The 14,413-nt window shown below is 36.2% G+C and overlaps 1 protein-coding gene across 1 annotated transcript in view; it reads right to left on the minus strand.

Moving 5' to 3' along the window:
* Positions 1-2,042: 2,042 nt before the first annotated feature.
* The window catches only part of ITGB1 (integrin subunit beta 1), a 42,532-nt gene continuing 30,161 nt past the window's right edge, over positions 2,043-14,413 (minus strand). The window contains exons 12-16 of the mRNA XM_069458650.1: positions 13,418-13,656; positions 12,974-13,196; positions 12,075-12,307; positions 9,828-9,994; positions 2,043-3,373 (exon numbers count right to left, since the gene is read on the minus strand). Coding sequence (XP_069314751.1) covers positions 3,308-3,373; positions 9,828-9,994; positions 12,075-12,307; positions 12,974-13,196; positions 13,418-13,656 — 928 coding nt within the window. The 3' untranslated portion in view covers positions 2,043-3,307. The remainder of the gene's footprint in view (positions 3,374-9,827; positions 9,995-12,074; positions 12,308-12,973; positions 13,197-13,417; positions 13,657-14,413) is intronic.

The raw sequence follows: 14,413 nt of genomic DNA on the forward strand, positions 1-14,413 counted from the left end.
TAGCTCTAGAAACACTTCTCAAATTGTGCAGTGAGGACATCAGCAAACCTGATCCACCATGTAAGTAAAGAGAAGACTTGTAAAATTGTTTAACTTAACTTTTTCAGAACTCTGGACAGTTACCAAAAGATTACAACAATCTAAGGAGCATTAAAAATGATAATAGGCCGGGCGCGGTGGCTCACGCCTGTAATCCTAGCACTCTGGGAGGCCGAGGTGGGCGGATCGTTTGAGCTCAGGAGTTCGAGACCAGCCTGAGCAAGAGCGAGACCCCACCTCTACTAAAAATAGAAAGAAATTATATGGACAGCTAAAAATATATATAGAAAAAATTAGCTGGGCATGGTGGCGCATGCCTGTAGTCCCAGCTACTCGGGAGGCTGAGACAGGAGGATCGCTTGAGCTCAGGAGTTTGAGGTTGCTGTGAGCTAGGCTGACTCCACGGCACTCACTCTAGCCTGGGCAACAGAGTGAGACTCTGTCTCAAAAAAAAAAAAATAAATAAAAATAAAAAAATAAAAAAAATAAAAAAAATAAAAATGATAATAAAGTGGAATCTCCATGAGAATGGGAAACTTTGTGGTGGTTTTTGTTTTGTTTGGTTTAGTTTTGGTTTTGCTGAATGTCTTCATTGCTCTCACCCCAGATCCACCATACCCTTGAAAGCCAACAGCCTCAAAACCTCTAGCTGTGGATAGCAGAATAGCATTTGCTAAAGCAGCCAAATGATAGGTTCGGATGTCCCCAACAAGTCCCTTGCCCGTATACCTGTCATCACTTGAGCTCTCTGGAAGCTCATGGAAAAGCCATTTAATTATCAGCACTTATTTGAACTGACGCAGAGCTTGCTTGGTATAACCTATCCTGAATAGGTACATCAAAACAATCATAGCAATTAATTAATACTGAAAGTGCCTGAGACAGTGATATAAGATGCAGTAAACAGAAAAGGCTGGCCAAAAAACTTAAAAGGTGAAACTGGGGTGTGAGAAGTCTGTAGGTGGTTTTGATGAGCAATGTCGTATTCCTGGGGATCAAGAACATCATTTGTGGCTGGGTGCAGTGGCTCACACCTGTAACCTAGCACTCTGGGAGGCTGAGGCCGGAGGATCGCTTGAGGTCAGGAGTTCAAGATCAGCCTGAGCAAGAGTGAGACCCAGTCTCTACTAAAAACAGAAAGAAAATTAGCTGGTTGTGGTAGCGTGAGGCGGAGTTGTAAAGTGATGGAATATTGAAGTTACTCCACAATACACACACAGAGCCTTTGGCAAAGGCTGAGAGATGTGTTGCTTCAAGACATTTAAGAAAATCTCTGTCCAACAATTAGCTGACCACTAATTATGCCTCAGTCATATGGAAATAAGGTAAATGGGAGTGTGCATGGTGGTAACAGGATAAAACAGGGAGATACGAAGCAATACATGAGAAGAGGACGACTTTTCTCCTGGATCTTACAAACTAGTAGAAATATGTAATTCTCACCTCAAAGACGCTTTAGCCTAGGCTAGGAAGCACATCTCACTGGAGTAAGAAAAGCGTCAGTTCACAGTGTGAGGGATACTGTACCCATGAGAGGCTGAAAGGTTGAAATTTTTAACACAATCGTACCCCCCCCAAACCTTTCTGACATTTGTTATATGATCAAGGAAGGAATATATATTTCTTTTAATAAGCTTTACATAAGTATTTTTAATGCATATGTACTTTTAAACATAAATAAACCAAAGCGAAATGAAAATAAAATTTTTCTTATCAGAAAAGTAACAACTGCCTCTCTAGATCTTAAATAAAATGACATAATTTCCAACTTCTAATAACAGCTCTACAACGATGTTCATAAAAAGTTAATTCCGCTTAATGTGGGAATAAAACGTATCTTCCAGCACAGACGAGTAAGGATCTATCCAATATTATTTAGCAAGCCCAAAGATAGTCTTAAAGTCTGTATTTTATCATACCATTCTCCTTCTGTCCCTAGCACATCTTTTTTTTTTTAATTATGTTTTAGCATCTTAAGTAAAATACCCACCAGCCAGAAATGTTTTCCCTCAATTTTTTTTAACCTATAAAAATTTCATACACACAAACCGACAAAATATGTCAATATACGGTCAAAACATCCAATTGAAGTATTTTAGGCATTTTTATTTAATAAATAACTTCAGTAAATAGCATTGTAAAAAGTGAACTGTTAAAATTAAAAGGCACTTAAAACAAGAATGTGGCTAGTATGAAACAAGATGGGCAACTCAAATAGTGAAAAGTAAATATACAGTGGTTTGTTACGGCACTAACTGGAAGTGAGACTTGCGTAAGTGATAGCTGTTACTTAGGCCACAGTACAACTTCACACGGTCATTAAAAAGGCAAATTTACAGCTAAAACTTCAAAGAAAAAGTCCTGATAAAAATGTCTTACCCCCAAATTGCAAACAAATACATTGAAGGATTAGGAGAGGTGATAAAAAGCACCAGGCATTAAACAAAATAAAAATAATAAAATAAATTCAACTTAAAAGGTCCCCATTTAGCAAACACTTTGTAAATTATGGCCTTTATGTAAATAGTGCTAAAATCAAGGACTCTTTAGCAGAAAATTTCCCAGCACTTTCATCTAAGGCTTGTATTTATAAAGAGAAGGCATAAAAGTTACCAAAGATTAAGTAACTCTTAGAATGGCACACAGGTTTTAAAGCTATTTGTTTTTCCTTCCTAACTCTGTAACTTTTTCCCATGGCCTTTATAGAGCAACTGTTTTAAAACTATTTTACACCAGTATCTCTCGACATCCTTGTCTTTTCATATATATCTTCAGTCATGTCTAATAGGCAAATAGCAAAATAACAGATTTAAAACAATCCTAAACTAGCTAGCAGGACATTTACTTTGGATTCTGTATAACTAAAAACTGACATATTTGTAAAGCTAAAAATCAGTTTCAATACATGATTAATAGAAACCCTCCTTGTGTTCAGTACTTTAACTACCGCCCTTTCAATCGCTGTAGAAGTAGCGCTTAATCCAATAAGAGCTTGATTTCAATAGTCCAGGAAGAAAAGGTCAAAAAGGCACAATGTGACCTTAGCTGACGAGGATAACCATCCTGTCTCAAGTCTTTTGTCAGTCCCTGGCATGGATTATAACATTATTTTCAAAATAATAAAAAACTTTTTTAATTATACATATTGTACATTTTCAAAACCTGCACTTGAGTAAAACCATGGCAATGTTGCCCTAAAGCTATTTTACTGTGACTATGGAAATTGCTACTTTTGCATTCAGTGCTGTGAAGTTTGCACAGGTAGTACTTATTTTCCCTCATACTTCGGATTGACCACAGTTGTCACGGCACTCTTGTAAATAGGATTTTCACCCTAAAAAAAAAAAGTGAGAAAAATTATCAGTTACTCTACGAAAATCATAATCAAGATTGAGAGTTACAGTTATTTTAAGAAGTTATTTCTATTTTATCTGTCCAGTTATCAATAATTGTTTTAAAGACACGAATAATGGCTTACATAAAAATGAAAAATGAAAGCTTTATTCTCCAAGTCTAATGATGTCCCTGTTATCTGGTGCTATTTCATCCTTGTCCTTACTCCACTGGGAGGCTGATTTAAGAATGTCCTTCATGGCAGGGAATGTACTTGGATTGCCTTCGAACTCGTTTGCAACGTGTCTGTAATACACACGCATCTTACGGAAGTGTTACCTCTGCGGCCACCAACTGCCTGATTCTTATCCCTTTACTGTGCACAGCAGGCGCCTGACAACCGGACAGGAACTGCTGGCTTTCACTGCAGTGAGGGAGGTGTGTTCCTCGGGCTCATCCACAAAAGTGACTGCATTAGAGCTCTCAGGTAAAGGCTGGCATAGTGTCACCGAGGGCACAGGTGGTGACATTCACCAAGTCACACTGTCAAATTTGCTGAGAATGCTAACTAAAATAACCATTCTTCATGAAATAACTGTCATTCTTCAGTATCATATTGGGTAAGATGTTTTATTGCAATACTATATTTTACTAAAGAGTACTGAAAGGAAGCCTAGCAAGTGACTCCGAGCCATAAACACGAGAGATCTTTTAAGATCCAAAAATATACTGACAGTGATGTTTTCAGCAGAAAATAACATATAATCCCATACCGCCATTGTCTTTAAAAAATTCTCTTATGTTAAATCCTGTGTTTAAATATCTGCTATACCATTCTTCTTTCCCTTGTTCTTATAAATTGAAAAGCAGAATTGAAAGCCAAATGAGAAATGTGGCCAAATAACCCCTTTTCAGAGGAAATTATAGTGAGTACAAAAAAAAAAAAAAAAATTTTTAACTACCAGAGCAATAATATTTTAGGCAAAAATTAAGATTTTAGAATGTTTAGCTTTACATCTCACTATAGAACCAAGTGCAGGTGATTTTTTAAAAGATATTTATAGAAAGCATCTAAAAGTAATTTTTGTTTTTTAAATTTTATTCATACTTCACTGCAGATTATGTCTGGATCTGGCTTTTGGTGCCACAATTTCTGCCCTCAAGGACAGTACAGTTTCATGGATGACAGACATGAAAATAAGGTATTCTAATAATCTGAGAATAGTGTAAGAAAAAAGTGATGAATTTTATCTGAGAAGATAAGGGAGATTTTCACAGTGAAATTGACTATGGATAAATTATTGAAATGTAAATAGAAATCTGTGCAAAGTCAAGGTGTAAGGAAAAAAATGACACATTTATGTAAAAATATTATGTAGTTCAGACGTTTTTAAGAGTGTGTGTGTGGTGGCATATGATTTGAGGTGTGGGGAAGGGGAAGGAGACAAGAAAGAAAGGCAGTGCCGGTCACAAAAGACACTGTGTGCCACGCTTAGAAATCAGAACTTCATCCTGTAGATGGGAAACCATTGAAGGAAATTGTGGCATATAAATGCTAGCCCTGCAAGACACCAAGTAAACCACTGTGATTTCGTCTCAGCCCCTAGACTGAGTACCAATCAGAACACGTGGCAATACACCTTAGCCATATCCCCCACTGCTCAAAACACAACCTGACTGGTTGTTTCAGAAACGTGGAGGAACCTGGGATCCCTCAGAGACAAAATCATATGCTCAGGGCAAAATCATATAGAGTATCAGATTCTGAGCTCAAATCCCAACTGGAGCTAATGCATGTGCAGTCATTACAGCAGACTTTCAAACTGAGGGTCAGGAGACTGGACCCTAGCAACTACCTCTTAAAAAGTCACAGAGTACAAATAAATTAGACTTGTCCTTTCCATCCTCCTATCTGCATATAAGGCCAGTACTGCTCATTCTTTCAAGTATGTTGGGAAAATAAACTGCCATTTAATTAAGTTTCTTCAAAGCTAATATTTAATACTTAAGAATTGTAAAGGAAGGATAAAAAAATTTTTAAAAGCTTTACATTACTGATGAACCAAAGTATAATTTATATGGAAGAACTTACCTTTGGAGAAAAGTTTTTCTTGTCATGTACACAAACATTTACATTTATTACTTCAAAGTCCATACAAACAAAAGTTTAACATGCAAGGTTAGAGGTAAAATTAATCTCACTATCTGCATTAGGCATCATTTTAAATGAGGTAAGCTAAAATAATCCAGATTAGTTCCATCGTTCAGAGTGCAACCCCAGCCCTACCCCAGCAAAAAACAAAGCCTATTTGAATCAAGAGAACAGGGTTATATTCTGAAACGAAGCCCTTTGTACTTGGTGAAATGTCATCTTTGTGCTCACTCTGGAGTGGCTGACAGTGGTAGCCACAGAAACATTTCCATTATATACTGACATATAGAATAACATAACTGCGGGAGATTTGGAATCCACATTTAAATTTACATAACAGCAGATGGGGAAAGATCATTTTTCAATCCACCTGAACAGTTATAAATTGATAATGTGATATGTTCTTTTTAATGTACCTACATGGTAGTCTTATGTGCCGAAATAATTACAGTGACTGTTATCCAAAATATGTAAATATGTTAATGATGTAATTGACTGGGAAACCTTAGTCCTATATCAGAAAAGTGCTTTACAATCCATAATTTAATTTACTGATACTTACTCATTAATTTCTATTATTAATTTCTCCTTTAATTTTTCTTGAGAAAACATCTCTTAGAATAATCTGTACTCATTAATTTGCCTGGAACGCACTAATGCATGAAGAAATTTTTACTGAACTTTTGCTTCTTGAATTACATAAAATACTTATTTTCGCTCAAGTAGTAACATTTTAGACAAAAATTAAATTAACAATACAAATATTACGTTTAAATTATAATTATTTGTAGATAATTTCCTTCAAAGTATAATTAAACATATAGCAAAAGCAAAAATTTCACCATTCAGTAGGACAAATTTTGTCTCTTGAGAAATAATAACCACATGAAACTGTCAATATTTGACTATTTTTAACCTACAAAGAAAAAAGAAAAAAAATGCCAGCAATTTCATGGGCTAATCAGTTTTCTCTTAAGATGACTTTCTGTAAAGTATTAGGCGAGAAAGAGAAAAATGTGTCAAGTCTCAGACTAATACAAATAAATACGTACCAACCTGCCCACATACAAATTTGACTATAATTTTCTGGCCTGCAAATCAAACTTTAAAAAAATCTTAAAATCTACTTAGAAATAAAAATCTGACAAGTTAACGACTTCCAATATTCTCAGTACTTCCTATATCACTTAAAGATATTAAACATTCTTGCATTTTAGGCTCTTATTCATTATCAGTTTATAAATGCACTTCCAACCGATGAAATAAACATCACTGCAGTGTTGGCTTCTATGTGAAGTGACTTCCCTGTTACAATGTTTGCCCACAGCAGCAGTACTATTCTGACTGAGTTACAACAAATTGTCAAAATGCTACAATTCTCTATGATAACGAGTGATCTCCCGCTTCCTAACCAGGTAACAGAGTCTCCTGAAGATACGTGATTGACACCAGTAGGATGCAGTGGATAAGACCGTGGACGCTGGAGCCCAACTGCCTGGGGTTGAATCTCAGCCCTCTGACTAACTGCGATGTGAACGTGTTCAAATTACTTATAGCCCTTATGTGCCTCAGTTTCCTCATATGTGAAATAGGAATAAAAATAGCTCCTACAACTTTCACTATGAAGATTAAATATAGATTAAGTGTTTAGAGCCATGCCTGAGACATGAGTATTATATAGGTCTTAGCTATTATTATAACTATTACCAACATCATTAACTGCACAGTAAGGTAGGAAGTGAGAAAAACTGAATCCTTCCAGGAGCTATTACAATCAGTCAGCTGGGAAAGGAGAGTTCTAGATCACCAGTCAGGAGAATTCAGTTCTTATCACAATTAACCTTTTTTTATCCAAGAGTTTTAGGGGCTTGTGTGATTATATTAAAATATGCTGGAAGCATTTCATGAAAAATCAGATATTAACAGTTTGAAACTATCTAAACAAGAATTCTGTCCACTATTGATACAAGAGAAAATGGTAAGTTTGTCATATAGGTGAAACACATTCACCAATGTAACTCACCCAAGCTTGGAGAACAGGATAAGCAAGCCTTACTACAACCATTAAATTTCAATTAAGTTTTAATTTAAAACTGTAATAAGACTTTCTCTTTAAAGTCTTTGTTATATAAAAGAATTTCAATCTCAGATTTGAAAATTAAGATCATTCACACACACACACACACACGCACACACATATGGTCCTCTGGCTTTTAATGAAATTTCAAATTATAGTCAAGAACTAGGCCAGGCGTGGTGGCTCACGCCTGTAATCCTAGCACTCTGGGAGGCCGAGGTGGGCGGATCCTTTGAGCTCAGGAGTTCGAGACCAGCCTGAGCAAGAGCGAGACCCCATCTCTACTAAAAAAATAGAAAGAAATTATATGGACAGCTAAAAATATATATAGAAAAAATTAGCCGGGCATGGTGTTGCATGCCTGTAGTCCCAGCTACTCGGGAGGCTGAGACAGGAGGATCGCTTGAGCTCAGGAATTTGAGGTTGCTGTGAGCTAGGCTGACGCCACGGCACTCACTCTAGCCTGGGCAACAGAGTGAGACTCTGTCTCAAAAAAAAAAAAAAAAAAAAGAGAACAAAAAAAGAACTAAAGAATCTCAAATCTTTCTAGAACCAATAATGAGATTGCAGTTGTATACTATACAAACATTATAGCAGGTTACAATTATTTTTCTATTTTACAATTTGGATTTCGTGTTCAATTTTCACCATTCAACCCTAAAATTGATACACAATTTGTTATTTAAGGATAATACCACCTGAGGCATAGGACTACTGTGAGGGTTACAGCTCACTGATTTCATATACTGTCCTGCTTTTGCTAAAAACAACCACTCCATACAATAGATAGCACTAACTCTGTTACAGATGAGAGAAACTAAATCTCTAGGAGGTGAAATGTCTCAACACTGTTCTACTAAGTGGAAAAGCTGGGATCTGACCCTAGGTCTGTCCAATTGCAAAGCACACAAAGCACATTCTCTTTTCACTACAACACGGCTGTTGTTTCCATACTACATAACTTATTTTAAAGGCCTTCTAAACGCTAAGTTAACACACAAAAAGAAAAGCCACAATATAGCCATATAAATAAAGCCAGACTTTTAAAAAACCAGCAATAGTGATAAAGGACACACAGTGCAGTAAGAAAGGATAAAAGTTCACATGCAAAGGCAGAAAGTGAAAGAAGATACGAACGGCAACTTAGAGACCAGCTTTACGTCCATAGTTTGGGTTCTTGAAATTATTAATAGGACTCTTGTAAATCGGATTTTCTTGCTAAAGTAAAAGAAACAGTGTCTAATGATTTCATCAGAAAGAAAATTGACATTTATAGTGTTTCAACACTATAAAGGGAATTTTTACTATTTCTATACTTTTGAAATTAGTAACTTTTTTAAAAACCCAAGCAAATTGTAGTAAAATGGAATTGACTAAAACTCATTTATAATTTAAAGATACTGAAGATAGTCACTGCCTTCTTGTGTCAAAAGATGAATACACAGGGCTGACATTTAGCCACCTCAACCTCTGACTCTGTATTTCAAAACACTAAATGCTGATGTAAACTTTCAGCCATTCAGGGCTTTCAAAATGTTTTTATAAAGCAAGGTTTATGGAGACATAATTTCCATAGAGTAACATATACCTTTGTTAAGTATAGAGTTCCATTAGATTTCAAATGCATGAACACACCCATCATCAAGTTATCCCAAAAAGATTCTTTATGCCCTTTTGTGGTCAACCCTTTTCCCTGTTCCAGCCCCTAGCAATCACTGATATGATTTCTGCCCCTAGCAATCACTGATATGATTTCTGCCCCTTAGTTTTGCCTTTTTCCAGAATCTCATAGAAATGGCATCACAGAGTATGTAGCCTTTTGAGTCTGGCTACCTTCCATGTTGGTTCTATGCTGTTTTTTTTAAAAGTGAGAGCAGCTTTCCACTGAATAGCTTGCTACACAGGTAACGTTATTTAGGGTTCTGTTTTACGTTAGACAAAAAGGCAGAAGAGCAGATTTAGGATCAAAACTATTAAAGAAATAAAAATATTGGCCACAGTACCCAGAACATACATATATTCTTATAATGTTTTATTTCAATGGGATATATTTAGGATGCTTTCTGTTTTTCACTAAATGCAAACTTTTTGAAGAATACACTTTTGGGGGGAATAAAAAATTTAAAGAAGACTTTAATAATCAGTCTTACAGTTAATAAACAAGTCTTAGAAGTGCTGTATTTACTTTTATGAGCCACCTCACTTTTTGGATGATTTGTCACTTACCGTGTCCCACTTGGCATTCATTTTCTCCTTTTCAAATTTAGCAAATTCCCTTCTGTCATGAATTATCATTAGAAGCTTCCATATCAGCAGTAATGCGAGGCCAATAAGAACAATTCCTGCAACCACACCAGCCACAATTGGGATGATGTCTGGACCAGTGGGACACTCTGGAAAAGGAGGAGGTAATGAATGATGAGCACACAAGGGACTAGTACGTGCAAAGTCCAGCCATGACCACGAAGAGTATCTTTATTTTACGGATCTTGCTTTTACTGGGCAGTATCTTATAAGAAAGATAGGAATAAAATAATATAGGTATAAAAAACCCCCACATAAAGGAATGCACATTATCCCAAACAATCTATAAAACAGCCATTAGAAGAAGTGAATTTACAAGGTTACAGGATACATGATCAGTCAACAAAAATCTTAGATATTTTTCTATATATATGAGTTTATTTCTACAGATTAGAAATATTAAAACTATCATTTATAATAGCATCAAAAATCATGAAAACCTTATATGTAAATCTAACAAGACATGTACAAAATTTGCATGTTAAAAAGTACTAAACACTGATAAAAAGAAATCTTTAAGACCTGAATAAATGGAGGGATATTCCATGTCCATGAATTAGAAGATGTCAATTCCCCTCAATTTGATCTACAAACTCAATGCTATCCCTGGCAGAACTTTTATAGAAATCAGCAAGCTGATACTAAGGTTTACACGGAAGGCAGAGAACTAGATAAGTATTTCAAAAACACTTTTGGTAAAGAACAAAGTTGGAAGACTCACATTACCTGCTTTCGAGTCTACCTATAAAGCTCCAAGACAGTGTGGTAAAGCTAGAGGACAGACACACAGATTAACGGGACACAATATAGAGTCAGAAATAGGTGTACACATGTAAGGTCACCTGATTTTCAGCAAAGGTGGAGAAAGGACACTCTTTTCAACAAATGGTGCTGGAACTACTGGACATTCATATACAAAAATTTGAACCTCTCACCATATATTAACTCAAAATGGGTTAGAGACCTAAATATAAAACTGGAAACTATAAAACTTCTAGAAGAAAACAGGAGAAAAACCATACAATCTTGGGTTAAGCAAAGAGTTCTTAGATACAATAATAAAAGCAAGATCCAAAGGAGAAACTTGGTAAACTGTACTTCATCAAATTAAAACCTCTGGTGTTCAAGACACTGTTCGAAAAAAATGAAAAGGAAAAACTGACTAGGCGATTATATTTGTAAAACACTTATGTGATAATGTAAAACAGTACGGAGACTTTAAAAAATAGTGTGGCAGTTTCTTAAAAAGTTAAACATATGCTTACCATATGCTCCAAAATTTCACTCTTAGTATTTGCCAGAAAGAAATGAAAACTTATGTTTGCACAAAAACGTGTACACTAAAGTAGAAAATTCCAAAGAATATACAAAAAAGTTACTAGAAAAGCCAAGATAAAAAATGTTTTATCTTTTGAGACGATGGACAAATTCAGCAACGTAACATCCTTTAACAAATTATCTTTCCAGTATCCAAGCCCAAATCAAGCTCAAATTGAAATGTCATCAGTAATGATATAACTTTTTTTTTTTTTTTTGAGACAAAGTCTCCGCTCTGTTGCCCAGGCTAGAGTGCCATGGTGTCAGCCTAGCTCACAGCAACCTCAAACTCCTGGGCTCAAGCAATCCTTCTGCCTCAGCCTCCCGAGTAGCTGGGACTACAGGAATGTGCCACCATGCCTGGCTAATTTTTTTCTATATATATTTTTAGCTGTCCAGATCATTTCTTTCTGTTTTTAGTAGAGATGGGGTCTCACTCTTGCTCAGGCTGGTCTCGAACTTCTGACCTGGAGCAATCCTCCCGCCTCGGCCTCGTAGAGTGCTAGGATTACAGGTGTGAGCCACTGCGCCTGGCCAGTAATGATATAACTCTTACTGAGCACCTCCAAGTGCCAGGTATTATGCTAAGTGCCTTGTATGAATTATTGCATTTTATCTTCAAACTTTCCACTAAGAAAACTTAAAACCTGATCTCTCTTTTCCTTATTTTTTATACAATAAATTAAATACTATATTAAGCTTTTGAGAGATGAAAAACTCCCCCACTTGAAGCTAAAATAATCCAGCTGGAGGCTGTTCCAGGACATTAGGGAACCTGACCATAGGCCTAAATCATAAAAAAACAAGATACAAAGGAAATGAAAAGGATTTCTGAAATGATCAGAGTTCTACCTGGAGTCTCCACAACGTGAACAGTGATCTCTCCGTTCCCACTCACTGAGTATGTGAAATAGAACCAGCAGTCGTCAACATCCTTCTCCTTACAATGGGACAGGGGGTCTACTTGGCCTGGCTGGGGCAATTTGTCCCGATTTTCTACCTTGGTGATGTTGAAATACGAGCAATCCTGTGCACATGTGTCTTTCTTTTCTCCTTTATTGAACGCTCTGCACTGAACACATTCTCTGTCGAAATACAAATTATTATGTTTAAATTTTATTATTTATCATAAATATTTGCTTAAATATTATTTCATGTGCTAATAAACTCATGTGACCAAACTGAACCAAGAGCTATGAAGGACGATTTAAATAAATGGAGAGGCATACTACATTTCTGGATGGAAAAACTGCGTAAAAAGATGCTAGTTTCCCAAATGAAATTATAGATTTATCACAGTCCAAATTAAAATCCCAGTAAAGAAATAAAAGGTAGTAAAATAAATAAGCCCTATCCCATATTAAATATATGACATAAAACCATAATAATTTAAACAATGTGTTACTGGTACAATACAATTCTTAAAGGGGAAAAACTCTCACTTTTGCTTAGTCAAGACACAGTAATTAAGCAATTGGTAATCTTAACAAAGGTTACCACGTAGATTCAATTATACAGCAATTTCAGACCAAAATAATAGCAGAACTCTCATATGACACATTTCATCATCACGGAATACCTACTAGCTGTTGGGAGAGAATTTTTAGGAATTAAAGAGTAGGCTTCCAAGTGGCAGGTATTTTATTTATAGTATAACCTAATATTGGCACCGTTCTGGTTCTGGTGCTAATACACACTTAGATCAGCAGAGAGTAAAGACCAACTATTTCAGGCAATTAGGAAACACTTACTTATGCTCAGCACAGACTCCGAGGCAAGTCTGACACATCTCACACGTCTGCCCCTGAAACTTGGGGTCTGTACACTTGCAGACGCCGCACTCACAGATGCCGCGGCCGTTGCAGATCTGGCCGTTTGAGGCCTCACAGGTAGAGGTGTCCAAAGAACAGTCGCAGGCACTGCCGGTGTAGTTGGGGTTGCATTCACACACGCGACACTTGCAAACACCATTTCCTGCAATTCAATATATCATTTCTCAAAACAATGAGAAAAATATAAAACCGCAGTACTCATTTAAAAGTAAAAACAAGCAACAACATGGGAGAAAGTGTCCCTAAGGGACGGACTGACCCGTAACACTGCCACTTTTCTACTCACTCACCAAGTAAACTCTTAATTTTTTTATCATATTAGATGGGATCACATGTTACAACCACGTCAGACCCTTTTCTTACCTCCACAAATTAAGCCATTGGATCTATCGCAGTTGAAATTATCACATTCGCAGAATTTGCCAGAGTAAATTTCATTGGTATTGTCCCTCTTCCTACAAACACACTGTCCACAGACGCACTCCCCGTTGTTACTGCAGATTTCCGAACTGTTTTCTTTCCTGCAGTAAGCGTCCATGTCTTCACTGTTAACCTCATCTGTGCTACATTCACAATGTCTACCAACACGTCCCTCGTTGCATCTAAAGAAAGATTCCAAAAGTGCAATCACATAAAATAAAAATAATGTAAAATAACAAGTCACGCTGTCAAAAAGACTGGGAGAGGAAACAAAGCTATGAACAATCTCTTCAACCTACAAATACATTAGGTGGGAGTGTTCATGCCACACACGTCACAGATGTGTATCAAGGGTTACGTGTGCATGCATACGCATGCACATACGCGCACACACAGGCACACGCCCGCCCCAGCCATTCAAGTTCATATCAAATATATGCAAGCGCCTAGGAAAAAAATTTCTTCAGGAAATTAACAATTTTGATCGAGATGAAAATATAATCTAACAATTAATACGTGAACAAAACATCTGCAAAGAGAGAATAAACTTATTTTTAAAGAGTACGTTATATATTCAAGTGGCATATTATTACATTTGCTATTAATGGTGAACCACCTCTAAATTTAAAGCAATGGTACCATTGTTAACCTAAAAAAGCACAATAAACACATCCAAAAAAGTGTATGAAAGTTGAACAAAAATATACTGTGCACATACTTTGAAAATATAATTAACATGTTATTTTAAAATAAATTTAGCCTACAAGTCCATGCTTTTTGGATTCCCTATGCATTTTTAGAACATTTAATGTTCATGGACACTGAACACACTGATTCTGAATCTTGTAAAAATATAAAGGGAAGAAAGGCAAAGCATTTTCAAGATGATTTTTTGGTAAATGACGTTTTACTAAAAATGGATCTCCATGACTCAACAGG

This window comes from Eulemur rufifrons, chromosome 25, assembly GCF_041146395.1.
Source record: "Eulemur rufifrons isolate Redbay chromosome 25, OSU_ERuf_1, whole genome shotgun sequence".
Taxonomy (NCBI): domain Eukaryota; kingdom Metazoa; phylum Chordata; class Mammalia; order Primates; family Lemuridae; genus Eulemur; species Eulemur rufifrons.